General features: G+C 36.4%; 1 protein-coding gene across 4 annotated transcripts in view; it reads right to left on the bottom strand.

Moving 5' to 3' along the window:
- Nucleotides 1-26,709, bottom strand: part of ADAM28 (ADAM metallopeptidase domain 28) — a 41,130-nt gene continuing 14,421 nt past the window's right edge. For 2 of the 4 annotated variants that reach the window (XM_045535303.1, XM_045535305.1), the window contains 10 exons: nucleotides 25,234-25,403; nucleotides 24,180-24,264; nucleotides 20,284-20,414; nucleotides 19,062-19,239; nucleotides 17,631-17,720; nucleotides 14,770-14,965; nucleotides 13,454-13,556; nucleotides 11,227-11,386; nucleotides 9,672-9,752; nucleotides 8,532-9,344 (listed from right to left, as the gene is read on the bottom strand). In XM_045535303.1, the coding sequence (XP_045391259.1) occupies nucleotides 9,195-9,344; nucleotides 9,672-9,752; nucleotides 11,227-11,386; nucleotides 13,454-13,556; nucleotides 14,770-14,965; nucleotides 17,631-17,720; nucleotides 19,062-19,239; nucleotides 20,284-20,414; nucleotides 24,180-24,264; nucleotides 25,234-25,403 (1,344 nt within the window). In that variant the 3' untranslated portion in view covers nucleotides 8,532-9,194. The other 2 variants (XM_045535306.1, XM_045535307.1) reach the window with 2 other exon arrangements.

Here is a 26,709-nt window from a genome sequence, read left to right as displayed (position 1 = left end):
TCGAAAAATTTTGTTTAATATCTTCAAACTATAACATGAATCAGGAAATATTAACCTCCTTGGCTATCAAGAGCAAATACCAGTGATAAAGTCAGTATATTTCTCTTTTATTCCAATTGTCCAATCTTCCAAGTTGATCATTTACCCATTGATTCTTGCTTAGCTGTTGCTTCACACTTTGAGATTTGAGCCCTAAAAAAGAAAAAACTCTTAAGTAATCAACTTTTTGCTCAAATTTAGATACTCTGTATTATGAAACTATGAATTTTTTTTTAAAAAATTAAAAATCAATTACCTGACACCACATTTCCTATGTTATAGGTTATTTAATAGAACAAGAGTAAAGGAGAGGAAACAAGGAAGGATAGGAATGGAAGGTGAGAAAAATACCACACTGGGGTCCACATATCAATCTTGGCAATTAGCATAATATGGAGACGGTGGGGGACAAGGAGAAAGGTTATGGGATACTGGGTAATTATTCTATGAGAGATTTCCTCCCATAGAATATTCATCCTTTGGGGATATTTCTGAGAAAATGAGGAATATTGGGGTCATTATAGCTTTCTAGCTGAGATCTTCCCATCTCCCTCTTCTTGGTTATTGGCCAAACTCAGAAGCAAGATATTCATGTGAGTGCCTGTCCCACATTCATACAGATACAGTTCTTAGTAAACTTCTAAGAAGACATGATTCGAACTTCTCTCCTTGATACTAGGAGATTATAACTCACGATTATAATGATTTGGCCATGGATCTCTTACCTTCGGTGTAGACATTGGCTTATCCTTGAAAACAGTAGAGGGAAGCACTTTTGTGTCTTTATGCTGGATTAGACACGCTACGATTTTCCCATTGTGTTTATACTCACTTTCTTAATGAGATTATTCCTTACCTCCTCTCTCCACTCATTAAATTATACCCAGCTTTCAGGGTCCAGTTCAAATTCCAACTACTCAGTCAATGGATCCTCCTCCTACTTCAACCACTCCAAACCCATTCATTTTCTCATCATGTTTTTCTTATTAATATCACTTTGGCACAAATAATATTTGAGGAATTAAGTGTTCCATGTGTATGTAACTTGTTTTCTCACTAAAAATGTAAAATTTCTTGGGGAAAAAAAAGGAACTTACATTTTAGCTCTTTCTCATTTACCTACAACAAAGTACCAAGCATGAGAAGTATGCTCAGAAACCATTTAATCAATGGATGAATTCTGCTTTTTACTTTATAAGCACCTGGCTTTTATTCCAGATTTGCCTATATGTGGTCTATTTTCCATAATCTACCTTCTACAGAAAACTGTGACTAATAATAGGCCTTAGTCCACCTATAATAAATAAGAAACTAAAATACCACTTGTAATAAAATTTTTATGTCCTCCAAATTAAGCATCTAGAAATGATCCTTTGAAGGAGACATTTACCTCACACAGCAGAACTATTTATCATTTCTCAATAATTATATAACAGTAGAACCATGTTTTCATGATAAAAAATCAATAGCCATACTAATTGATAGATAGTAGGCTTTGCTTTTTCTGACATTGCCAGACAAATGTGCCAGGATACCTCAGGTCAACCTCAAGAGCACATGTACCGATAAAGAACCCATGAATTTAGAGACAATATTCTCATTGGGGATGAGAGACATTTAAAAAATTACGAATGACTATCTGATACTTACGAGAAAAGATGATGATACAGACGTAGGAATTGGTGGTGGTGGAAAATCTGGCTTTGTAATTAGCTAGTAAAAAGATAAAAATGTTTAATTCAAAGATAGGGCCCTCAAAACAGATGTGCTTAAAGGAAAGGCTTAAATCATTTTCAGAAATGGAGAAAGTATGGCCCTACCCATGAGAATATTCTAAACCTGTGAATTCGACTGCTTTCATTTAGGGGCACACGTACAATTCAGACTTAAGTCCGATGCCAACATATATGTGATGAAGATGGTTACAATGGACTGAATGTTTGTGTCCCCCACCTCTCAAATTCATAAGTTGAAGCCCCAATCCCCTGTGTGATGGTATTTGTAAGTGGGACCTTTTGGAGGTAAATAGGCAGTAAAGGTGGAGCTCTCATGATAGGATTAATGCCCTTATAAGAAGAGACACGAGAAAAATCTCTCTCTGCCATGTGAGGGTATGGCAGAAAGGCCACTATCCATCTACTATACAAGCCATGAAGCTAGCCCTCACCAGACACCGGATTTGCCAGCACCTTGATCTTGGACTTCCCAGCCTCCAGAGAAATAAATGTTTGTTGTTTAAGCCACTCAGTGCTGTTTTTGTTATACAGCCTGAACTGACCGAAACCATGGTCCTCTGTTAAGCAGATTGATACTGTTCTTGTAATGAGTTATCAGCTTCCCAGCCCCGATATTCAGGTTTAGGGGTTCAATTCTAGGATTGCAAGGGAGAGGCATACATTCTCACGTTTTATATTTTCAAAAGTTTTGCAGGAGAATTTATATTTTATGGTAATATTTATACACAATTCGGTATTGTTCTGAAGGAAGAATTGAGCATTGTGGGTTATGTCTTTCACCGGAATTTTCTTGAGGTTGAACTAGGGTGGTATCTAAGAGAAGTTGCTAACTCACAAAAGCAGCTGGAGGTTCATGGTCTTCTAGGGGCGGATCAGACACACGGAGCTTCACCTGACTCATCTGAAAAAAAAAAAAAAAAGCAAGCATATTTCAAAATAAAATCATCAGTTTCCTAAATACAGCTTTTAAGGAAGCTGTCCATTCAAAGCATGAGAGCTTGGAATTAAACGGACACTGAGAAACCAGATAGGAAGTTACAGAGGCCCAGCTGTTGTATTCTGTACAGTATCTCCCAGAGCAGTAAGAAAAAATTTTCATCAAAAACATTATTACCAATGTTACTATCATTAACCAACTTCAGCTAAAATCTCTAAACTTATAGGGCATGACAAGGAGTTGTACATATGACGTACATTATCATCTAATATATACATATCATCATATCCATTGGAAAATTTGCCAAAGAAATAAGGAATCAACCTACAGTCAGAAACAGAAAGACAGACAGAGAGAGAGAGACAGACAGACATCTGGTGTCTGTCTTCTTTGTTCTCTTCATGCTCTTTGCATTTCTTGAATCCCAGCAAGGTAGCCTCTGCATTTTAGGGATTCTCTTTTGCATTTCACAAAAGGCAAAGGAGAATTTTCTGAATGTAGTCACAGAGCCCACGATCTTTGCTATACACTAACCGGTGAAGTGGATTTATAAAACACTGCTAGGGAGAAATGACAGACAGTTAGGATGTGAGAGTGAGCAATCACAAAGCAGGGCCGTGGCAAACACAGTCCAAACTATCGTCACCTCTTGGGGTTGAACAGCCTTCACTGCCTGAAGTCTCCTCTTCTGTGTGTGCGGCCTGGTGCCAGCAGTAGGCAGTGGCCTGTAATTGAAAATGTGTCATATAAATTGACTTAGCAGATCCTTCAGCAAGGTGGGGAAACTAAGTAGCAGATTACAACTTCCTTTGCCTATTTTGCCATCCTTGGCAGTTGACTGGGTTTTTATCTGCTCCCTAGGATATTCTTCAGCTTCCAGTTCCCTGTTAGCCACCCTCATTGTCCTGTAACTCAAGATCACCACCAGGAATTTTCTTTTTCTGATTCTCTGCAGAGCCCTGATTCCTAATAATGGTGGTGTTGAATCCAATCTTTATCTAAATTATGCCATTTCACTAATGGTTTACACTATTCATTCAATATTTATTAAAAACTCATTATGGGTGAATAAGTTGGTCTTTAAAAACGCTAAACTGATACTGTTGGGTCAAGACCATGTTTGTAAGACCAACAGACAAAGGTGAAAATCAAAGCACCATCATTTACTTTGCAAGACTGAAAAAATGTTTGTTAGTCTCTGAGCTAATTTTCACATCAGTCAAAATGTGAAGTCCCTAACCTTGCAGGACTGTGTAAGGATTACTCTAAAACCTTTGCATCTATAAAACAGAAATAACAGTAACTGCCTCACAAAGTTCTTGTGAAGATAGAGATGACAGATCTAAAAGGGCTTAGCATAGTGTTTGTCATATAGTGAGCCATAAATGCTACTGCATTCTTATAATACATGTAAAAATATTTCACAATCAGAGTTAATATCACTCTTATTCTTGATTATAAATACGGCAACTAACAGTAGAAAAAGATACATTTCGTCCTGTGAAAGGTTTTGCAGTATAAGGAATATCCAGCCTTTGATCCAAGAAAACTGAGATCTGTATTTCTGAATATTTGAAGTAAACAAAAATTAAATTTGAAAGGTTGGGTCATATGCTTGAATTTAAAGTAAAACAGGGGTCAAACGGTGCCCAAAGGAAGATCAAGGCTTACCTCTGAACTTTCTTCTGCTTTCCTCCGGAGCTCTGGTGCCGGATTACTATGGCAACCACCACAAAGATGACTGCCACTGGGAACAGCACCCCAACCACAATGGACAAGTCTGCAACAAAGAGAACAGGGGCCTACAGAGGACGTGAGAATTTCACATCCACCCATCACACTAGTCCTTATTTCTTTATCTAGAGTAAATTCCATTAACCCTTTCCCCCTAATGAACATACATTGCCTGGAAAATCTCTCATAGCTGGTAAAATGAAAGTGTATTTTTATCACATTATATTAATATTTAGTTAGAGAAAATAAAGTGGAAATCTACAGGAAGTATTTGATATCAGATAAGTAAACAACAATACTACTAAGAGTTCCTAGAACGGATATTTGTAATAATTGAAAAATGAAAGGCTGGGAGATGAGAAGAGAATACATAGTAAGGAGGAGGGCACAGAGAAGAAGTGAAACATGTTTGAAAAGTAGCCTTAGAATAAGACAGGGAGAAAGAAACTGAAGTCTTCAAAATATATTCTGGTTAGCAGTAAATAAGGAACTGAGGCGTGAGTAATGGAATTGAGAGAGACATAACCGAGTGGTCCACTGATATTTGTTCTATGTTGGAATTTTCTTTCTTTTTTTTAAATTCAGGATATTATGGGAGTACAAATATTTTGGTTACATGAAATGCATTTGCCTCGCTCAAGCCAGGGCCACAAGTGTGTCCTTCCCCCATACAGTGTGCCCCATCTCCATTAGCTGTGGGTTTACCCCTCCCCCACTCTACCCCCCACCTGACCAGCAGCTGGTGAGTATTACTACCATGTGAGCACCTTCGTGTTGATCAATTAGTACCAGCTTGATGGCGAGTACATGTGGTGCATGTTTTTCCATCCTTGTGATACCTCAATTCCAAGGATGAGCCCAATCTCTATCCAGGATAATATAAGAGGTACTAGATCACCACTGTTTTTGTAGTTGAGTAGTATTTCATGGTATATATATATATTTATATATACCACATTTTATTAATCCACTCATATATTGATGGGCATTTGGGTCGTTTCCACATCTTTGCAATTGTCAATTGTGCTGCTATAAACATTCTAGTGCAAATGTCTCTATTATAGAACATCTTTTTTTCCTTTGGATAGACGCCTAGTAGCAGGGTTGCTGGATCAAATGGTATTTCTATTTTTAGCTCTTTGAGGTATCTCCAAATTATTTCCCACAGGGGTTGTACTACTTTGCAGTCCCACCAGCAGTGTAAGAGTGTTCCAATCTCCCCACATCCATGCCAGCATTTGTTGTTTTGGGACTTTTTTAAAGAGGCCATTCTCACTGGAGTTAAGTGGCATCTCATTGTAGTTTTGATTTGCATATCTCCCTAATGATTAAAGATGTTGAGGACTTTTTTTGTATGTTTGCTGGCCATTATTCTGTCTTCTTTTGAAAAGTTTCTGTTCATCTCCTTTGCCCATTTATTTATGGGGTTGTTTGATTTTTTTTCTTGTTAATTTTCTTAAGTTTTATATAGATTCTTGTTATCAGCCCTAAATCAGATTTGTAGAAAGCAAATATTTTCTCCCATTCTGTAGGTTGTCTATTTACTCTAAAAACAGTATCCTTGGCTGTGCAGAAGCTTTTTAATTTGGTCAGGTCCCATTTGTTTATTTTTGTTGCTGCTGTGATTGCTTTATGTTGGAATTATTATGGACAGAAAGGAAGTTATGTGACCTTGTGGATTGGGGAATGGTTTGAACAAATATTCCTGGGTCTATATGGTGTTTTCTCTTTTACTGACTAAGTAAGGAATGCAACTTCGATCTTTTGCTATCTCAAGTGCTCATTTTTCCCATAATAATTTGAAACCACAAGAGACCAGGAGGTACAACTTTGGAGAGCCATGTAAACAGTTACCACTTCCTTACTACAGAGTTCAGCAAACCAACAAGATTAATTTTTGTATAAGTGCAAGAAAAGTTCACAAGTTTGAGCAACTATGCACAGATAGAGGTTGACACATCAGAAGCAGAATTTTAGGTAAGACAATGACCTTGGTTCAAATATTTAATACTGTCTATCCCCCCCACAAAAATTCCTACTCCCAAAAAGTCAAAGGAAAATAAAACTTTGCGGCACTGCTGTCAGATACAGTGTAGATATCTTCAGAATCAAACAGTGTATGTATTTGTACTAACGTCAGAATTGTAGCTATTTTTAGAAGAATGATACCATAGCAAAGGAAATAAAGGGAGACTTGGCAGCATTTCATAAATACCCGTAATTTGAAAGGTTATGGTCTAGAGGTAAAGTTAGAGCGTAGGACAGATGGGAGTATAATAACAGGAAGCAGGTTTGCAGTTAGAGAAAGAAATAATTCAAGATTAAGTGCCGCCTTTTTCTGGTAACGGTGGTCTCCTAGTAGCATATAAATACTTTAAAAAAAATAGGGAAAATTACTTTGTACAGATTAGTGAGAGGGCAGGAACCCAGAAAGACAGAAAGGAAAATGATCCTAGACAGAAGTTCAAAGAAATGCACAAAGAAATGAAAGGCAAATGAACCAAGAATAAGCCTACGTAAACTATGCACTTCGGGTGATAACGATGTGTCCAGGTAGGTTCATGGATTGTAGCAAATGTGCCACGTTGGTGGGGGATGTTGATAGTCCGAGAGGCTGTGGAAGGGGGTTTAGGTGGACTCTACTTTCTGTTCAGTTTTGCGGTGAACCTAACACTGTTCTACAAAATAAAGTCTATTTTCTAAAAAAGCAAATGAAATGGGAAGTTTTAAGATAACCACTAAAAGAACACAAAAGAAATGCATAACCTCCAAGTTAACTAAAAAATCCAATAATTAAAATACTCTGTAAGTTCATAAGAAAGCAAGAAAGGAGAGAAAAGGAACAGGAACAGATAAGACAAAAAGAAACTGTAACTGTAGATTTACTACCAAGTATCAGTAATTACATTGAATTTAAATGAATTAAAGACCTCAGTTAAACAAACAAGCAAAAAAAAAAAAAACAAAGATATGAGACTAAAACTAAAAAATATATTTACCTACTTGTTCTTAAAGATAAAAGACATTGAAAACATGATACTTCAGAAAGAATAAAAGTAAAAATATTATACCAGTGCAAACACAGACCAAAAGACACATGTTTACAGCTATAAATCATCTCCAGGGACTGTAGATTTTAAAAGGCAAGAAGCCGTACTAGAGATACACAAGATCATTTCATAAAGTGTTAATCCACGGGGAAGCTGTAACAATTCTAAAAATGTATGTACGTGGTAATATGCTTGCAAAATTTGTAAGAACTGATAGAACCAGAAGTAGTAATAACCAAATTCACAATTATATTGTCGGATTTTAACACTCCTGGCAAATAATAAGTAGAAAAAACAAACAAAATATATTGCAAAGACAACAGACGTAACCTAAACATTTGTACCCCCACAATATGCTGAAAAAAATATATATATGCTTTCAGGAAAAAAATTACAAAAAAATCAAAGTACATTTAGGGCACTAAATAAAATTAAAACACAGACTATTAAAAAACTCATTATGAAATGAGAAAACAATAGACTGGTATGAAAGCTGTTCAAAGAAACACAAAAATGTTATCAAATATTTTTAAATATCATTTTAAGTAATAAATAAAATTAAAACACAGACTATTAAAAAACTCATTATGAAATGAGAAAACAATAGACTGGTATGAAAGCTGTTCAAAGAAACACAAAAATGTTATCAAATATTTTTAAATATCATTTTAAGTAATAAATAAGAACATTAACATTGCCAAAAAACTCATTTTATGATACGGAAAATGACTTTGAAAGACTTTCCCAGAATTCACAAGAAAAGTTAAGACAAGATAATATGGAGGCCACACAGTAGAGATATTTTGTATGAATAAATTATATTTTGGAATAAGAAACCAAAAAAGTAGAACAGAATCAATTTTAAAACCTATAATAATAGAAACACTCCTTGAAATGGAGACAGAATCAAATCCTCAATTTGAAAGGCCTCAGAAGTTAACAACTTAATAGAAAGATAATGGCACTCAGGAATCGACTATGTGATTAGTTTTCATTAAGTAGTAATTCTAAAAGCATCTAAGCAAAAACAAACAATGATTTTTAAAGGGTTTTATTTAACATCAACAACTGGCCTTGGTTTTTTAACATTAAGTATCAGCATCCCCTTCAACAGAATCATGAAAGGAAAATTGTGATTAAAAAAAATGCAATCCAATGCAACCTGCTATATATTCTATGATATATAATATTAATAGAAATATTCAGCAGCAGAAATAAATTCTCATAAATGCAAAGAAAGTTTAATGTATACACATCCTTCCATAAAGAAGAAATTACTTATGGAATTGATTTAGCAAATCAATGGGTAAACCAAAATAAAGAGTTCAAGAAGAAAGATGTCATAGTTTAAAAGGATTTTTAGTGAGCACTGAAACCATTAAAGAGTTTTCTAATTAAAGCCGTTGATTATGTTCATGCATCTATCCCCCTACCCTACCCAGACACACGACAAATATGCGTGTGTGCATATAATAAAATCATAGAGAACTAGGAAAATTAATAAAGAATTTTTAAAAACTCCACATAGATAGAAAGTTAAGGGATTTATATACACAGAAACAGAGTAAATTATAGCCTAAACATCAGATGTAAATGCTATTCTTTTTTTGGAAAGCCAAAGAATGGGAATTGAGGGCATATAGTTCATTCAGGTCCCTCTCATCCCCTGTGTATACAGAACGAGATTGATTCGTGCCCCTAGGACACATCTCCAACAATCTCTCTTAGAAGCAATGGAGAGGTGGACAAGTTTGTAAAACATGACCTACGGAAGGCCACCGAGGAGTCACCACAGTCGGGAGGGGCCCATCCTTCTTTGCACTGACACTGGAGCTTGTGGTCACACACCTGCAGGAGCAATGACCCTGTTAGTTTTCTCACTAGACTGACCACAAACTCCAAGGCCCTATTCTCCCGTAATAGAATCCATTCTGAAACATAAATAACTCCTGATTCTCCAGGCTTTCATCTACATGAGGTATAAATGAATGATAGGAATTTCATCAACAGGATCTCACAAGAAATTTCTCATTGAACCATGCTACTAGAGGGGCGTTGGACAAATGTAATAATTCTAATCATTTAATGCTGAAAACATTACTTTAGCTTCATCATGACTTATCTAAAAGTACGTAAGATTTAGCCAGTATGGGGAAACACATCTTCAAAACTTACAGCGTGTCCTTTGCACTTTGATGAGCAATTGGTTGATTTGTAGGCTTCCTCGATATCCACACATTCTGCATGGATGCAAACCTGAAAGTGGTTGGAAAAACACGTGGTTGACATTAATGTCCAATGACTTCAGCTCTGCAGATGGTCGACTCTTTGGAATTTAATCTCACACTATTAGTCACTGTGATTGTTATCAAACTCACCTTTTTATTAGGGAAATCACAGTATTTTTTTGAAAACAGATGATAGAATCTGATAATTTTTATAATAAAATATTTAGAAAGCCCTCTTTACAGATTTCTTTCCTTTAGTTCATTTCTCATGGATCATGCCCTTAATCCACAGTTTCAGCCTAACACTGAAGACTAATATTTAAGCACTGAATTAAGCATTGCACATAATATCAGATGGCCATGCCAAATAAAAATATTATGGAAAATACATGCTATCACATCACATGCAATATCAAAATGATTACAATTTACATAAAAATAAATAGCATCATCAGAGTCTATCAGACATTGAGCACCTACCAATTTTGGAACATTAAAATTGGCAAAGTTTAACAACCTAGTGCTGAGCACATCATAGGCATGTATTAAAATATTATTGAAGGAATGATTTCAGGCATGCCTAAATAAAAGTCTAAAGTATTCGAAACCTGGAAACTCCAATTAAGGAGTTCTACTGTATGTGAAATTTCTTCCCCCTAATGCCGGCATACATTTCAGCAAATACAGGGGGAAAAGGAGGTTAAATCCTGTAAGTACCTCTTGGAGGCAGGAACTAACATTCCAATTTCAAATCAGCAGCATAAACGTTATAAACATTTTTACGTTTAACATTTTCAGCTCCATGGGCTGAGAGGTCATGTCAATCCTATTCGCTTTTTAATATTTCCTTTCTAAAACTTTTTATGAGCAAGATCTATACTGAACCACAAATTTTAGACTCATCAGTAAATAAATTTATGTTTAAGTAGACAATACAGGTTAAGTAAATAAGATAAAATTGTCAGGATTGGCTTTGCCATAATGAAAAATCGGGAAAGCTGATCTGGGTCATGTAGATATCTTAATGTAATAAATAGAGCAACTAAGCTCCACGAGAGAGGAACCTCCTCATTATCAAAGCTCATGTGTAGGCCCTGGCTAAGTAGTGCTTGTGCCTGAGATTGTGAATTCATTATATTCCTAATGACTGTACCAATCTGTTCATTGAAGCCCAGTATTACAAACACTGGCACTTTCAGTGGGATTCCAGACCTAGTCTATGAAAGCAAAACATATGCTGTTATGTGTTATCACATGACAATAACATACTCTTCTTGAAATTATATCTATGACAGTTATTTCCAAATTTCACCATAACGCTTGAGAATATTTATAGCAATGCTTATTCTTGCTATGTACTAGGTTCTCCACTGCTATCATTTCTTAAGTTGCTCCTTGTGTTCCAAATTCAGCTCTCTCTGTTGTCTTAAGTCATGGTGAACCCCAAAAGTAAGAAATAAGGAAAGTAGGGAGTAGCTTAGAAGCTAAACAACAAAACATACCTTGTTGTCACCACACTTGGTTCCATTGGTCACCATGCCTATCTCGTGCCTTGGGTCTTCAGGATCAAATGATTTACATACCAGGAAAGTTATTACACGTCCTCTCCAGACTACATAATCTGACCCACCTTGACAGAACAACTTCCCACACATAGAATCGCTGAGGAAAATCCAAAATGTATTTCAGGATTGAAACTGCACTGTTAGGCAAAAGCAAATCATCTCTATGACTATCAATATTTAGTTAATGGCATTTCTCCCTGCAGCAGAGACTTCTAGTTGTACTTTATACCCATTTTTCCCTTATTCCTTAGCAACAGGATCCCTGAATGTTAGCTAAATACATTGTTGCTCAAATAAACAGCATTTCCCTGATTCCTGTACAGCTACTTTTTGCATACTGCCTAAGTTCTGAGCCATGGAAAGGAAAGAGAATCTTAAGTGCAAATTTCAAAGGGTGGCCTTAAATGAGAGAGTATGTTCTATTCCTCACTGTTTTCTCATTTTTGCTGATTGAAGTGTGATAGCTCATCCTGGAGAAGTCATCAGAGATTAAAGAAACACTTGGACATGGAGGTCATATGTATGATGCAGCTAGAAGACAAAAGAGGACCCATTTCTAACATCATGGAGGGCATCTGAGAAATCTGTTTCTATCTTGTTTCACATGATGCTACTTATTTATTTTTGTGACTTGCAGCAGAATAATTTTAACAGATAAAAGCCCATCTCTCAACTAGAGTTTTGTCAGTACAAAGCAGAGTGTCTCTTGACATTTCAAGGCATCATGTGGGAATACCAAAAGAACTATCTCCCTGTATCTACAAATTAAACTGCTCAACACTCAATAAAGCCATTCATCTACCACAAAGGGGAATAAAGTCAAAGCCAATAAAATTGGAATCAATTGCTTCATGCAGAATTCAGAGGAGGGCTTTGAATAAGTATTCTGAAAGTTACGGAGTCAGATTTTTCTGATGTCTCCGGTGGCTGCTGAAAATATGTTTGAGGAGTGGAGAAAGGAATGCACTCTATTCAAATGGGAGAGGGTGTTTTCTTGAATCATTTAGGTGTAGAGCCCTATAACTATGGCCCTAGGGCAAACAGAATTTCAGGCTAACTCTCCACTGCCACCACTGACTATTAAGACTAGCAGGGGAGTCTGTGAGGCAAATGAGATGCTCGAGCCTCTAGTTATAGAAATTATCCAATGCTCATGTGGAGAGCTATACAGGACAGCAGTGTGTGCACAGGCTGCAGAGGTTACATGGAATTAGCCTACTCTCTTTCCAATCAGCACCTACACATTGCATTTCCCCTGACCCCACATATTGCCTTTCACATATTTTTCCTCTTTGAATCTACCCTGATTTCCTATACAGGATATAGTCATCCTGTAGGTCCAGATTCCCCCAAGAGATGACACTATATCCGAAGTATAGTTTGTCTGGTAATGTCCGTCATCCAACAAAATTAGTGTCCGACAGAAAAACTTTGGGAAATGCTCATCTTGTTCAGCCTCTTGTTATACATCACTTTGTATGTGTAAAATGTGCAGCAGGTACAAAGTTTAATCTACCATAATTTGAATCTTAAAAGCCATCTTAAAATTGCAACATAAAAATGGTATAGAAAAATCTCAAGTTCATTTGGTATGATATTCTATAATTTTTTTCCCCAGGATATCAATACTACAAATAAAAAACTCTTCAGGTGACTTGTCAATCTTTTCTCTTGCTCTAGTTTTTCTTTATGTAATTCCATGGCAAGTTTAAATAAAACTGTACAAGAATTGTATTAGTTATTTCTCTGAGTAGTAAATATTTCTACTCTTAGACTTATAATGAAAAACACTAGATCGAAAAATCACCCAAAGTATATTCTGGGAAACCTCTGGACAAATTTCCAACCAGGCCCATTCCTTTTGCATGTTTCATCTCAAACATTCATTCTTCTAAATGATTGCACATGGTGCCACTTAAGGACTATAGTTGTACATGGCCTGAAGCACCTACCATGAGAGACTTGAAGAAAGAGATAATTTCTTATTTGTCTTTTTTAGACAAGCCCAGCTGGCCCATAACAAGGCATACAGTAGTCACTCAATAAATGTTTGTCAAATAAATGATGTCCAAATTCACTTTCCCTTTAACTCAGGATGTGTGGCTGGAACTGTGTACCACTGCCCTCGTCGGGGGAGCAGGAAGTCTCATAGAAGTCCACTTACTTAGCTTTGCAGGGGATGACTGTGTTGTCCACTTTGTGACAGTACCCATACTTTGATCCACCTTCATTCATTCTGTAACATGACTTATCTGCAACCTTGCTTCCTGGGACCAGCCATGGTCAGGTCAGTAGGGACATATTTGGAAAGAAAAGAGAGGAAAAATTCAGGGCTGCAAAGGATTCTCAAAATATAAAACCAGAGTGAAACGAACTATTTTAGCTTGACCACGCTCAGAAATATAGGCTGCAATAATTTGATATCAAAGGACATAGATGGAATTAAAAATAATCTTTTAAATATTCTATTATTGGATAATGGCTGTCTACATTTTTTTTGAGACATATGCATAATTTACCGGAGGTTAAAAACCTATCTAACTAGGAAGACTTAGCCAGAAGAGCTACAGTCATTATGTCAACAGCCCAAAGGCTACCTTGCAGGTATGTGCTACTGTGACAACTATCGGCTCTGCTGAGTCAAACTCCTACTATGTGCCAGGCACAGTGATAAGCATCACATATTTTATGCGGGTATTTGTATCCTTTGAGCAACACCTCCCCAAATCCTCCCCCGACACATTGGTAACCAACATACTACCTTCTACTTCTATGAATTCTGCTTGTTTAGATTCCACATATGAGTGAGATCACTCATGTGATCTAAAATTGCCTTTCTAAGGAAATCACTGAATATAATGTAAATTTCAGTTTAAAGTTTTCAGATATCTTTAAAGTACACTCTTATTTTTGAAGTTTGCTTTATGGTACAATCAGAAAATACAGACTGTAAAATTGCATTGTTCTGGACAAAGTGATCATTGAAGAACTTTCACTTTTCTTCACTGCTCTCCTGAATTTCTCCTCCTTTCCTTACCCTCTGGCCCATCCCCCAGCACTCCTGCCACCCCTGTACCCCCCCCACACACACACACACACGCACAGGGACTTCCAAGGGTTTACTTGTCTGAGAAGGATCCTTAGTTAGGGTTCCCAGATAAAACACAGGACATCCAGTTTAACTTGAATTTCAGAAACACAGAGGAGTTTTGTTTGGTATAAGTATACTGCAAATATTGCATGGGACATACTGACATTAAAACAAAAAGTTTTTAATCTGAAATTAACATCCTTATTATTATTTGTTACATCTAGCAACCCTAAAACCAAACTTAAGTCTTTAAATGAACTTATCCATGATTTTGAGTAAGAAGCATTTAGGAAGAAGGGGACAGAATGGTCCTTTGCCTGTGATTATACATTGTCATCAGAAATGATGTTTCTTTGCATGTTCATAGAGAGAAGGGTTTGTCCTCCTACCTGGTCCCCAGAGCTCGGTGCACTGGTCCTGCAGTGTGGGGCACGTCCCCATCAGGCAGTAGCCCATCCCGTTCTGGCAAGGGAAGCCATTGATTTGGAATCTGTCCTCGGGACAATGATCAGATTTACCATCACACATTTCAGGCAGGTCACACTCATCTTTTGCGGATCTGCACACTTTCCCAGCCTTTTTAAACTGTAGGAAAACAAAACCAGAAAGGAGGCTTTTTCCCCCCTTGCTTTGCCCTAATACCTCAAACTAACACAAATAATATTTTCCATTTGGCCTTTTTGGGCATGCTAGTTGGAGGCATCATTTCACTCCAGTTTATATTTGCATTGTATAAACTGAAGCCATTGCCTATTATTTCTGTTGATGGTGGCCAATGCCCTAAGTCTTCAAGCAATCAGTATTTCTGAATTTGTAGCACAAACACTAAAGAAACATAATGTAGAAATGTGCAGGAGAAAAACCAAGCAACAACTTAGATACAAAGAAGGAAGTTATTTCTCCCTTTGTTGAATGCATCTTCGTCAGGAATTTCAGGGAGATTTAAATCTGCAACTTCAGAGATCTGTTGGTGAAGTATTATGGAAGATAAGTTTACAAGCACCAGATCAGCATACTCAGAGACTTTCCCAGGCCTCAAGTTTCCTAATCCTTAATTCCTTTTATTGTATGTTCAGATATTTCTTTTCAACTCCCTTCTTCCTCTGAGGGAGAAATAACCCAATATTCATTTGCAATATTAACTCCATAGTAATCTATTATTGCAGATCCTACTCCTATTTCCTCGGACAAATCTTAATAAAACAAATTCTTCCATTCCTGCAAATCCAAGGCAGCATGTCTTCCCCAGCTGATATGCTCTTTCCCTAGCAGGCATGCTCTCGTTGCACCAGGTAACTTTCAATATCGTTACACCAGTTACAGCATCAAATCCAAATTTCAATCAGAGCATATGAGACCCTCCAAATTCAACCCCCATTGCTGCAGCCACACCAGCTTTCTTACCAGCTGCCACAAACCACGCTTGGACCTTCTGTTACGTCTTTGTTCTTTCTCTGTCCTCATTTGGAAATTCTTCCCTTTTTTTCCTAAATCTATTCATTTTTCCCCCCTGGCCAGTTGAAAGCCCACCTTCCTACAAATCTCCTCTGCCCTCTTAAATGCAAGTCACTGCTATTTCCTCTGTGTGCTGGAGAAGAGCCCTGAGTTCAGATTTAGATTTGAATCTTGGCTCTGCCAGCGGCCAGGTGTTTAACCTTAGGAAATGGATGTGATTTCTCTAAAAACATCCATTTCTTCATCTAACACCTACTTTACAAGGTTACTGTGAAAATTAATGAGGATATACATAGAACATATCATGTATAATTATACTATCAACATGGGCATCTAATCATGTACTTTATTTTCACCTGTTTCATGTGTGTATATCAATGCCCTGAGGAAATAAACAGGAAGAGATTGAATTTTTTTAACTTCCCATAATCTCTAACAAACAGCACTTACTAAACACTTGTTGACTATTACTTAAGTTCTCAAATTTACTTCCTTTTGGCTTCCTTTATTTCTTTCCTCCCCCTGATATTAAAAAATATATACATATACATCAAACACTACCTATAACATGGTAGGCCATCTACATATTCATTCCACAGTTACTGAGCACTTAAAATGCATGAAATTCTGCTCTAGGTGAAGGTGAATTGGTCTCCTGCCCTTAGAAGTCAATATAACTAAGGAGACAAACACATAAATAAATGATCACAATATAGAATGCTATGCAACAATAGAAAGCAAGATTAAAAAAAGAAGAAGAAAGCAAAATATCAAACTCTGCCTTGAAGAAAAAGTTAAAAAATGATATATTTTATTTCTAAGAATTTCACTCTGAAGCAGCTTCAAAGGTTGAAGACAGGGACACCCCACACTATTCAATATAAAAGCTCTTCCACAAATCACATTGTTAAAGGAAGGTGTGATCAATTTTACAAGATTTGGCCCCAAAAGACCATGAAGCATCAGAAGAAGCAGCAGGGAAGAAGAACTAGCATTGGCTGTAAAGCTGGTCGTGTTGGGGTTTGTCCACTAAACAGTGGCTGTGTTATTTATTTTACAAATTGTGTTATTTTATATATATATATATACACACACACACACACACACACACATGCATATATATGTATATATGGTATACATGATGTTTTGATATATACATAGTGAAATAATTATTACAGTCAAGCAAATTAATATATCCTTACATAGTTATTTTGTGTGTGTATGGTGAGAACACTTAAAATCTATTCTCTTAACAAATTTCCAATATACAATACAATTTACTATTGTGATCATGCTATACATCAGATCTCTGACCTTGTTCATCCTACATAATTGTTATTTTGTACCTCTGACTCCATTTCCCCCACCTCCCCAACCCTGGTAACCAACATTCTATTCTCTGTATGTATTCAACTATTCAAACTTTTTTAGATGCCACATATAAGTGAGATCAGTATGCCATATTTGTCTTTTTGTGCCTGTTTTATTCCACTTAGTATAATGTCTTCCAGGTTTATTCAGGTTGTCACCCATATGGCCATACTGTTTTTCCGATTTTCTGCTCCAAGCCTCCATTCACTTAAAAGCAAAATGTGATGATAACACCTACCTTGAAGAATCACTGGAAGATTATTATAAATAGCTTATATATGTAAAGCACTAAGGGAGTGCTTGATAAATGGTAAATGATATTATTTTATAGAAAGAAATTGCTTTGCCAATTTCATTTAAATCAATGAGATGTTGATACAGAAAAAACATAATTATAATTATTAAAATGAAATAGTCATCTTACTTGGCATTTTTCACAGCATTCTCCTAATGCACATTGAAAATCTGCTTTGATTTTACAAGTTTCAGCATTACAGCAAATGTTGGTACATTCCTAAGAAATATCAGAAACAAATACAGATGCCAGATTACTTTTTGTTCTTATTTCAGCACAATTGGTAATATAATTTATTCATCACACAGACATTAGTTTAGTGTAGTCCGAAAGGGATTTTTAGGAAAATAAAAGATGACACAAAACAACATTAGAAAACCTGGTATTTTGGAGGAACTGTTGGTTTGTTACCTGAATTCCACTTACATCTTTTTTTTTTTTTTTAACTTGAATATCTTTTCTTGTTCCCCTAGTCTCCAATAGTAATACCAAGAAAAGATCTATTCTTTTTGGTAAACTATGAAGGAAAAGAAAATAAAAAGGACAGTTTTTCAAAATAAAATTTATCTAAATAGTAATAGAATATAATTAGTTCAGCTCATCATTTATGCACGTATTTAGCAGTAAATTCAACATTTAGAACATGTACTGAAAAGCTAAAGACATAGTTCTTTCACTTTGACATGTAATTCAACTCTGCTTGCAAGAATACTTTGTCTTCCTGCTCTGTTTCTGAGAAATCAGAAACCTGCCTGCAGAAGCCATTTTAGACACTCCTACCTCAGAAACTTTCCCCCTGAAGCTGTCTAGACTCCTATAGGAAAGTGACAGCTTTGGAGTGACAACATTTCAGAGTTAAAATGCTTGCCCTTAGTTCAACTATCATCATCATCTGAGACAGATTACTCTTTCTTATAGAGTGAATCAATTCGTAATCCTATTTCAAAGCTACTGAAAGCCGACCCCCTGAAGGCATGCTGTATGACCCATATTAAGTGTTAGCAGGAGGGTGGCAAAGGTCCCACTCGGAATCCCAGCTGCCCAGTGAATTGGGTCAGGGCAGCATTTCTAATGGTAGTAACTCCCGAGTCCTGAACAAGCAACACATGCACCAGGTCCCTATGCTGGGTGGTGCCGGCACTCTGGAAACAGACACACCTGCGTTCAGATCCTGGCTTCTCCATTTGCCAGCTCTGTGACCTCGGGCTAGCAAGCTATTTACACTCTGGGCACCATCACAGTGCCGTGCCTCAAGTAATGCTCAATAAATCACAGTCACATAAGCAACTTGAAGTATTTCAGCCAGAACGAGAGGGATGAGGACACAAAGCCCAAGCTGGTGAACGCTATTTAAAAAATAAAAGGATGGGGAAGGAACCCTGAGAGGGAAATTAACAAGTTCTATTAAGCAGAGTTCCTTGCCAGGCAAACACCTACAAATGGTTATATCCAAAATTACAGAAAACATCCAATTTTGTAGCGGGTTGCATATTCTTTTATAGTTTACCTTCGTAGCAATTGAAAAACAACTAGATCATTTTAGAAAGTGCTTGGTAGTACCTCAGGAGTCCCACAATCACAGTCCTCTCCCATTTCTACCACCTGGTTTCCACAGACTGGGATGGATACGATATCCGTAGGCAATGGAACATTAGAGAGGCAATTGGATAATTTATCTGCAAAGAACTTGTCATAGCTGACACGGCTGCAGGAACTGAAGTCTGTGGGTATATAGAAGCTGCAAAGAAAAGAAAAAATGAAACACAGTCATGCTTAGCAGGTGGGGAGCAATATTAGACATTGGGTACAACGACACCCATACAACCTGTCCCCACTCCACTGACCAACTGCTAAATCATGGGCTCCTTTGTATGCCTGAATTAACTGACCTGAGTGGACACGAACACCTCCATCTTTATGAGAAAATACAGGCATATTTCAAAGTGTAGCATCCTGGCCACTTTTAATAAAACAAGAATGTCTCTGAGTTATCCAGATAAATCTTATTTTGGGGTTGTGAAGTCCTAAAGGTAGCAAAATCGTATTTATTTACATGTCTGAGAATTCACTTTCCTTTAGAGGAATTCCTATTGACAGAATCTCTTTATCCCACAAATAAAGATGAAGTTTAAAAATGCAGTAATATTGGGGAGGGGGAACATAAGCTATCTAACTGGCATGCAGCCGTATGCTACTTTGTGAAGGGGCTTGGGAGAGTAACTTTAGCTAGGGTGGGCTGGGGGGAGGAAGTACCAATAGAAAAGGGGAAATGAATAGAATTCATAAAATAAGTTCTATGAATAGAAAGATGAAATGAATATATTTAAAAAAAGATTATGAGATTTCCAATGTTAAGGTTGTCTGGAAATTTTGCCAAAGGCAAGACAAGAATGTGTACTCTCTTTTCACAGACTACCTTCATCCTCCTGTGAAAAGTTTCTTCTTTAATTAGGGTTTTCTCCTAGAATCCTTTTCCTGTTTCCACCCATTCTGAATTCATGGGAAACTTGATAAATGCTAACGACTTTCTGAAACCAAGTCTCGTGTAGATAAGATGAGGATAAAATGATGAGTTGGCCCAACAATGAAAAGACAATGTGCTTAAACTACATCTTAGTGAATGAAATTGTTACATATAGATGAGGGGTACGGTGACTTGGCAAAGATACACGTTCATTCAATAATTTGAAAACTTGAACATGTTGTTGAAGATGACTTAAAGAAGAGCACAGCCCAGAATGGCTCAAAACCAGGACACCCAGCATGTTGGAGCGAGCCTCACCTTAGTGCTCTGTCCATCACACACTTTACAGAAGGGCACTTGCAATTATAGTCGTCATGAAACATTCCAAAGTTGTGGCCCATTTCATGGGCCATTGTCCCCGCAACGCTAAGATGATTGCCACTGTGGTCCTAAGGGTAAGAATGGGCAGACAGATTCTCTGGTTTTCAAATGGAATCATAATTCAGAGTTTGTGTTTTTCATGATCATTCTTCCTGTTGTCCAGTAGAGTAGAATAGAAAGATCAATTATAGCTCCAGCCTTCTCACCCTTCTCTTTTTCTAACACACACACACACACACACGCACACCCCACACCCACCTTTGGTATGGAATAGCTATCACAGTGTATATTGTCTGTCATTTGCTCTGGTGAGTAGGTTTCTGTAACAAGGGAAATTGTTCTGGTTTTCTGTCTCGAGAGATAATGCCAAATCTTCAGCAATGATAACTGATCCATCTCCCTTCCCCTTGGCTTGCCTTTGAATACTTCTACATTAATTTTAGAAGTCTTGATGTGTTTGGCTAAGAGGGAGCTAAAATTGTTTGTTAACCTAGCACTTTAGCACTGGTGGCATCTTTCTCAAATCCTTTACCGCCAAGACTAGACGTCAGTCAATTTCAGACATGCCCCATTGCATGAGGTCCAGCCAGCAGCTCACTGCATCACCAGCTTGTTTCTGATTTGAGGTGCTTGGACTGGCGGCTCCATGTTATCCAGGAGCAATAAAACAATGTGGGTTATAGTTTCCACTGCTGGTTACGGTTTCCTGTTGAGGCGGCGGGAATCTGCTGCTAACATCCACCTACAGAAACCCAATTTTCTCACATCTGCTTCATTTCAAAGAACAGGTCAATGAAAAGCAGCACAAGAGTGGCACACGCGGCACAGCTGTGTACGATGGGCAGCCACTACCTACACCTGGGATATTCTCTTATTCGGTTGAGATGAACATGGCAAACCCCACTATACAGCAATTTGGAGCTCTCCCAACGGGGGAAAAATGCAAGCCAAAAAGCTCAAGAAAATGGAAATGCATTTGGAGGCTTTTCAAATTGTCTTATCTGAGGTTCCTTTCAATTTGGGGTTTCTTAATTTAAAATATTGATTTTCCTAACTTAAATGTTTCTTCCCTTTGAGTGACTTCCATTCCGCTCCCTCCTCTCAACCCTGCTTTCCCCTTTGAGGTCCATCTTAACGCAATGTTTCCTGGCCATGTTCATCTCCATCAACAATCCTCTCTTGCTGATGCCTACCATCACTTTCAACTCCAAATGTAGCACTAAACTCTGCTATTACGTATGTTAGAACAATTGCTTTAAGTAGGCCAGTTTCTCTTCCATTGTTATGGTTATATCTTTCCAGTTCAAAAATAAATATTTTGCTTCTTCTGTTCATCCCATGAAGCGAATCACAAACTCAGACTCTTAAGGCATTCACTAAAAATATATCGGTTCCATTTCTACCCAGTATCTAGAAATCTAGAAAAAGTATTATTCTAGCACTAACAAGGACAAGGCAGATAAACTTAAAAATCATAATTTCCCTTGAATCCACCAGTCTGGTGGGGGTACAAGACATCCAAAGAGCTTGTGAAAATATATTCAAAATGAAAGCAAGATAAAGTCATTCTCAGACAGACAAAACTGAAAGAATTTACTGTATTATAAGGAATGTTAAAAGTAAAAGTTCTCCTGGAAGGAAAAAAAATGATACCAGATAGAAACTTGGATTTTCACAAAGAAATGAGGAGTGCTGGGAATGCAATAAAGTAAAGGTAACCGTAAAAATAATTTTTAAATTGCAATGAAAGATGACTCTCTAAAGCAAAACTAGTAATAAAGTATTGTGTGTTTATAGTGCATGTAAAGTTAAACACATCATAACAACAGATTGGAGGAAGAAATTAGAGGTATTCTCTTGTATAGTCATGTGAAGTAGTGTAATATGATTTCAAGGTAAACTGACAAGTAGAGAGGTATGATAAACCCCAGATTGACCATTAAAAACAAAATGTTATCAATAAAAAGCTAAAAATGGAGATAAATAAAATTATTTTAAAAGTACTCAGTTTATCTTAAAGAAGGTAGAAAAAACACCAAAAGAACAAAGACTAGATGGAAGATTTTAGCACAACAATATCAATAATTATATTACATATAAATGATCTGTATATACCAAATAAAAGAGATGGACAGATTAGATAAGAAAGTAAAAAACCCAAGTACCTATTTTCTACCAGAAACTTTCTCTAAATGTAAAGAAATATATTGATTAAAAATAAAAGAAAAAGGATGGATCATGCAACATTAGTGACAAAATGTTAAAGTAACTGTGTTAATATTAAACAAAATAGACTTAAGAACAAGGAATATTTCATACATATATTTCAGGATCATAACATGATGAAGTGTCAGTTCTCCAAGAAGACATAACAAATGTGCTCATCTCTAGACCTAACAGCTCAACTTCAAAATACATGAAGTAAACACTTACATATTGATAATTAAAAGAAAAAATCAAGACCCATTTGTTTATTTTTGCTGTTGCTGTAATTGCCACTGGGGTCTTAGTCATAAATTCTTTCCCTAGGCCTATATCTAGAAGAGTTTTTCCTACATTTCCTTCTAGAGTTCTTATGGTGTCATGCCTTACATTTAGGCAAATCTATAATTACACTTGGGTAGTCCAATATTCTCTCTCGTCCTTAGGATTTACAAGATCCAAGCAACATAAATTGACTTGACATAACTGACAATTTTAGAACACTCCATTCAACAGCAGCAGACACATTCTTCTCAGGTGTCTATGGGGCACTGACTAAAAACAAATGTAAAAAAAAAAGAAAATTTAAATTTTTAAATTTTTCAAGTATGTTCCAAACCATAACAGAATTAAACAAAATATCAATAATGGAAATCATTATACCACACTTGTACGTAATATATGGGTCAAAGAAGAGATCAAAAGAGAAATTAGAAAATATTTTGAACCAAACAAAAATAAAAGCACAAAATATTTTAGATGCAGCTCAAGCTGGGCCTAGTGAGAAATTAATAGCATCAAACAAGAACAAATTAGATGCAGAATCAGCATAAAAAAGGAAATAATCAAGAGCAGAAATCAATAAAATTGAGAACAGGAAAACCCTAGAGAACACAGATGAAACCAAAAACTGTTTCTTTGAGAAGAACAATAAAATTGATAAACCCCTAGCCAGACTGACCACAGAAAAATGACACACTATTATAATACCATGAATGAAAGAGAGGATTATCACTATAAATTATATAGATATTAAAAGGATAATAAAGGCTATTATCAGAAAATTTGTGCCCAACTGAAAAAATGAACAGCTTTCTTTAAAGAGAAACTACCAATGCTCACTCTAGCAGAGATATTAATAGATAATCTGAATTGAAGACATTAAATTTGTGGCCATAAAGAAATTAAAAATCTAGCCACGAAGAAAATTTCAGGTCCGTATGGTTTTACTGGTGAATTGTGTCAAACGTTAGAGAAAGGAATAATACCAATTTTACCCCAATATTCCAGAAAATCAAAGCATTGGTAATATATCCCAACTCATCTTCTGCAGCCAACTTTACTCTGATAACAAAACCTAAAAACACACACTACAGGAAAGAAAACTACAGGCTAATATCCCTCACGAATATAGATGCAAAGACCCTGAAGATATAAGATAGCACCTTATGATTATGTTGAGTTTATCTTAGAATGCAAGATCAGTTCAACATTTGAAATTCAATCAATGTTATTTACCACGTTAACAGACTGAAGGAGAAAAACTATAACAATTTTCTTCAGAGATACAGAAAATAAAAGGCATTTGTCAATTGTGAATTATGGAACCAACAGTTTATCTTCAAACAAACCTGAATAATGCCAACGGAATGATAAGGAGAGCACATTGTAGACATGAAAGCAAGGCCCACAGTCGTTCCAGAAAGTTCTGTTGCCCTGAAAGGAATGAATTGATATAACAAATGATGATTCTATGCTGTATTTTGTATAGACAATTCATCCAGAACTGTAAATGGTTAGAGGAAAAGCTCATCCTGTGAACTATCACTCTTAAATTTTTCCTTCAGTTTTTGAATTTGCATGAGGCATTTTTTCTATAGAATGGCACTCATATCATGTAAAATCCAAGCACCTCAGTGTAATCATGTTTAATATTTTATATCTATCATTATAATATCTTTCATTGTGGAATTTATCTCTTGTCAAGAGAAAGAAAGAATTTTTTTGGTCCTAATAAATATTTCTCTATATATATCTTGTTCTGATATCACTATTGCCACACATGCTTTGTTTTAATTTATATTTTACTGACATTTTTATATAATTTATTTTGTTTTCCTTTAGCACTATTTCAGCTACAGTAGATTTAGGGTTTGGGCCCATTTTTAAATTATTTGTGTTATTCAGCATTTATGTCATTCAAACAGTTTTCCCATTGAAGAGGGATTTGGACCATTTGCACTTATTTACATAGATGGTGTTTGTTCATTAGTAATTTTAACTTTTTATTTCTTTTCTTTTTCACTAATTTTTAATAATGTCATGCTCTTTCCTTTGTTTTTGTTCTTTTTTATCTGTGCAAGATTCTGGCCCTTATTTGTCTCTAGAAATTTGCAAAGTATGCATCAATTTTTTAATTGAAATCCCTCTTTCCATTATCTAAACTTGAAATTTCCTTCCTGTGTACCCAATAAAAACAAACTTCTTATGAATCATTGCTAAATTACTGGCTTCTCTTTAAAAAAAAAAAAAAAGAAAATATTTGAATCAAAAGTGAGAGCATATTTGACATATGATCCAAGTGAGTGTTTTTTTAAACTTCTAATACTCTATATGTGTACCCAGCTTTTCCAAGGCTTTGGAAAGCTTCTCCATGTAGTGTGCAAAAGGGAAATCCAAACATACGTGATTAACTGAGCAACATCATGACGCTTTCTTCTTAAGAGGTCACTCCCCCTCCATTTAGAAAAATTTTCCAAGGTGGCGTTTGCGTTTGGGATTACGTTTATCTTATCCTCGTCAGTCCAGATTTCCATACCAACTAAGACCACATGAGCATCGAGCTTTCTATAAAGCTGTCCAAACAGAATACATGGTAAAGTAATGACTTACACTGGTGATACTATCTTTTAACATTACTAATGTAACTTTATATTTTCACACATTCATAACAGCACCATAAAAACCTTCTTTCCAAATGTGCTTGTGAAACAGAAGTTACCGTCTATTTCTACAGACACTAAAACGCCCATTCAAAAGGAAATGCACACACCCTTAGATATTTTAGGTCTGTAAACTCCTCTTACCAGAGCCAAGGCCCTATTAAGACAAACTTTCCCTGCTGTGCCCTCAAAAAATACTGTAATTTTGTGTTAGCAGCTCATTACTCTAGCTTCATGTTAAGTATATTTACTCACATATTTTTCAATGCTTAGTCATAATATTTCCGAATTTGCAACATTGACTCAGTGCTGGTTTGGGCATTAGAGAAGTAATGTGTGACAATGTCCTCTATCAATGCATTACAATAAGGGAAGTGGTTGATATGGTCTGAATGTTTGTGTCCCCCCAAAATTCATATGTTGAAATCCTAACTCCCAAGGTGATGAGGTGATGGTATTAGGAGATGGAGCCTTTGGGAGGTGACTAGGTCATGACGTTAGAACACTCATGAATGACATCAATGTTCTTAAAAACGAGGCCCCAGAGAGCTGCCTTATCCATTCTATCACGTGAGGACACAGCGAGAAGGCAGCTTTCTGCAAGTCAGGAAGAGAGCTTTCACCAGAAACCAAACCCTGGCAGACTTTGATCTTGGACTTCCCAGCCTCCAAACCCATAAACAATAAATTATGTTGTTTATGAGCCATCCAGTTTATGGTATTCTGTTATAGCAGCTTGAACAAATAACTAGGACAGTGGTCTTCTAATTCTTGAACTAAATGATCCACAACACATATGGGATAAGCTTTAGAAATAATGAGTTAAGTCTATGAGACAACATGCTTGCTCTAAAAATAAAAGCTTAAGTTGCTACTATAGTACTGACGGTGCACAGTGACAGACCTTCCCATGAACTACTTTCTGCTGAGAAACCTGAAAAAGTTTTCTTTAAAAAAGTGGTTTGAAAAACAAGGAAACATCAAGGAATACAATTCTCAAAAGAGAAATAAAAATCCAAGCACATTATACTTTTTGATTACTCCCTCAACTTCCTTCATTCTTTCTTGCTTTACTTTACTTACTTGACAACACCCCAAACCTGGTGAAAATGAACTTTTCTCTCTGTCTGTCCTCCGCCATGCCTTTGAATACAGGGGAAAATACATATTATGCAGACTGCTCTCACTTTGAAGCCATGGTTGCTAACCTCAACGGGTC

Source organism: Lemur catta, chromosome 22 (genome assembly GCF_020740605.2).
Source record: "Lemur catta isolate mLemCat1 chromosome 22, mLemCat1.pri, whole genome shotgun sequence".
Taxonomy (NCBI): Eukaryota; Metazoa; Chordata; class Mammalia; order Primates; family Lemuridae; genus Lemur; species Lemur catta.
This window is presented reverse-complemented; position numbering and strand designations above follow the sequence as displayed.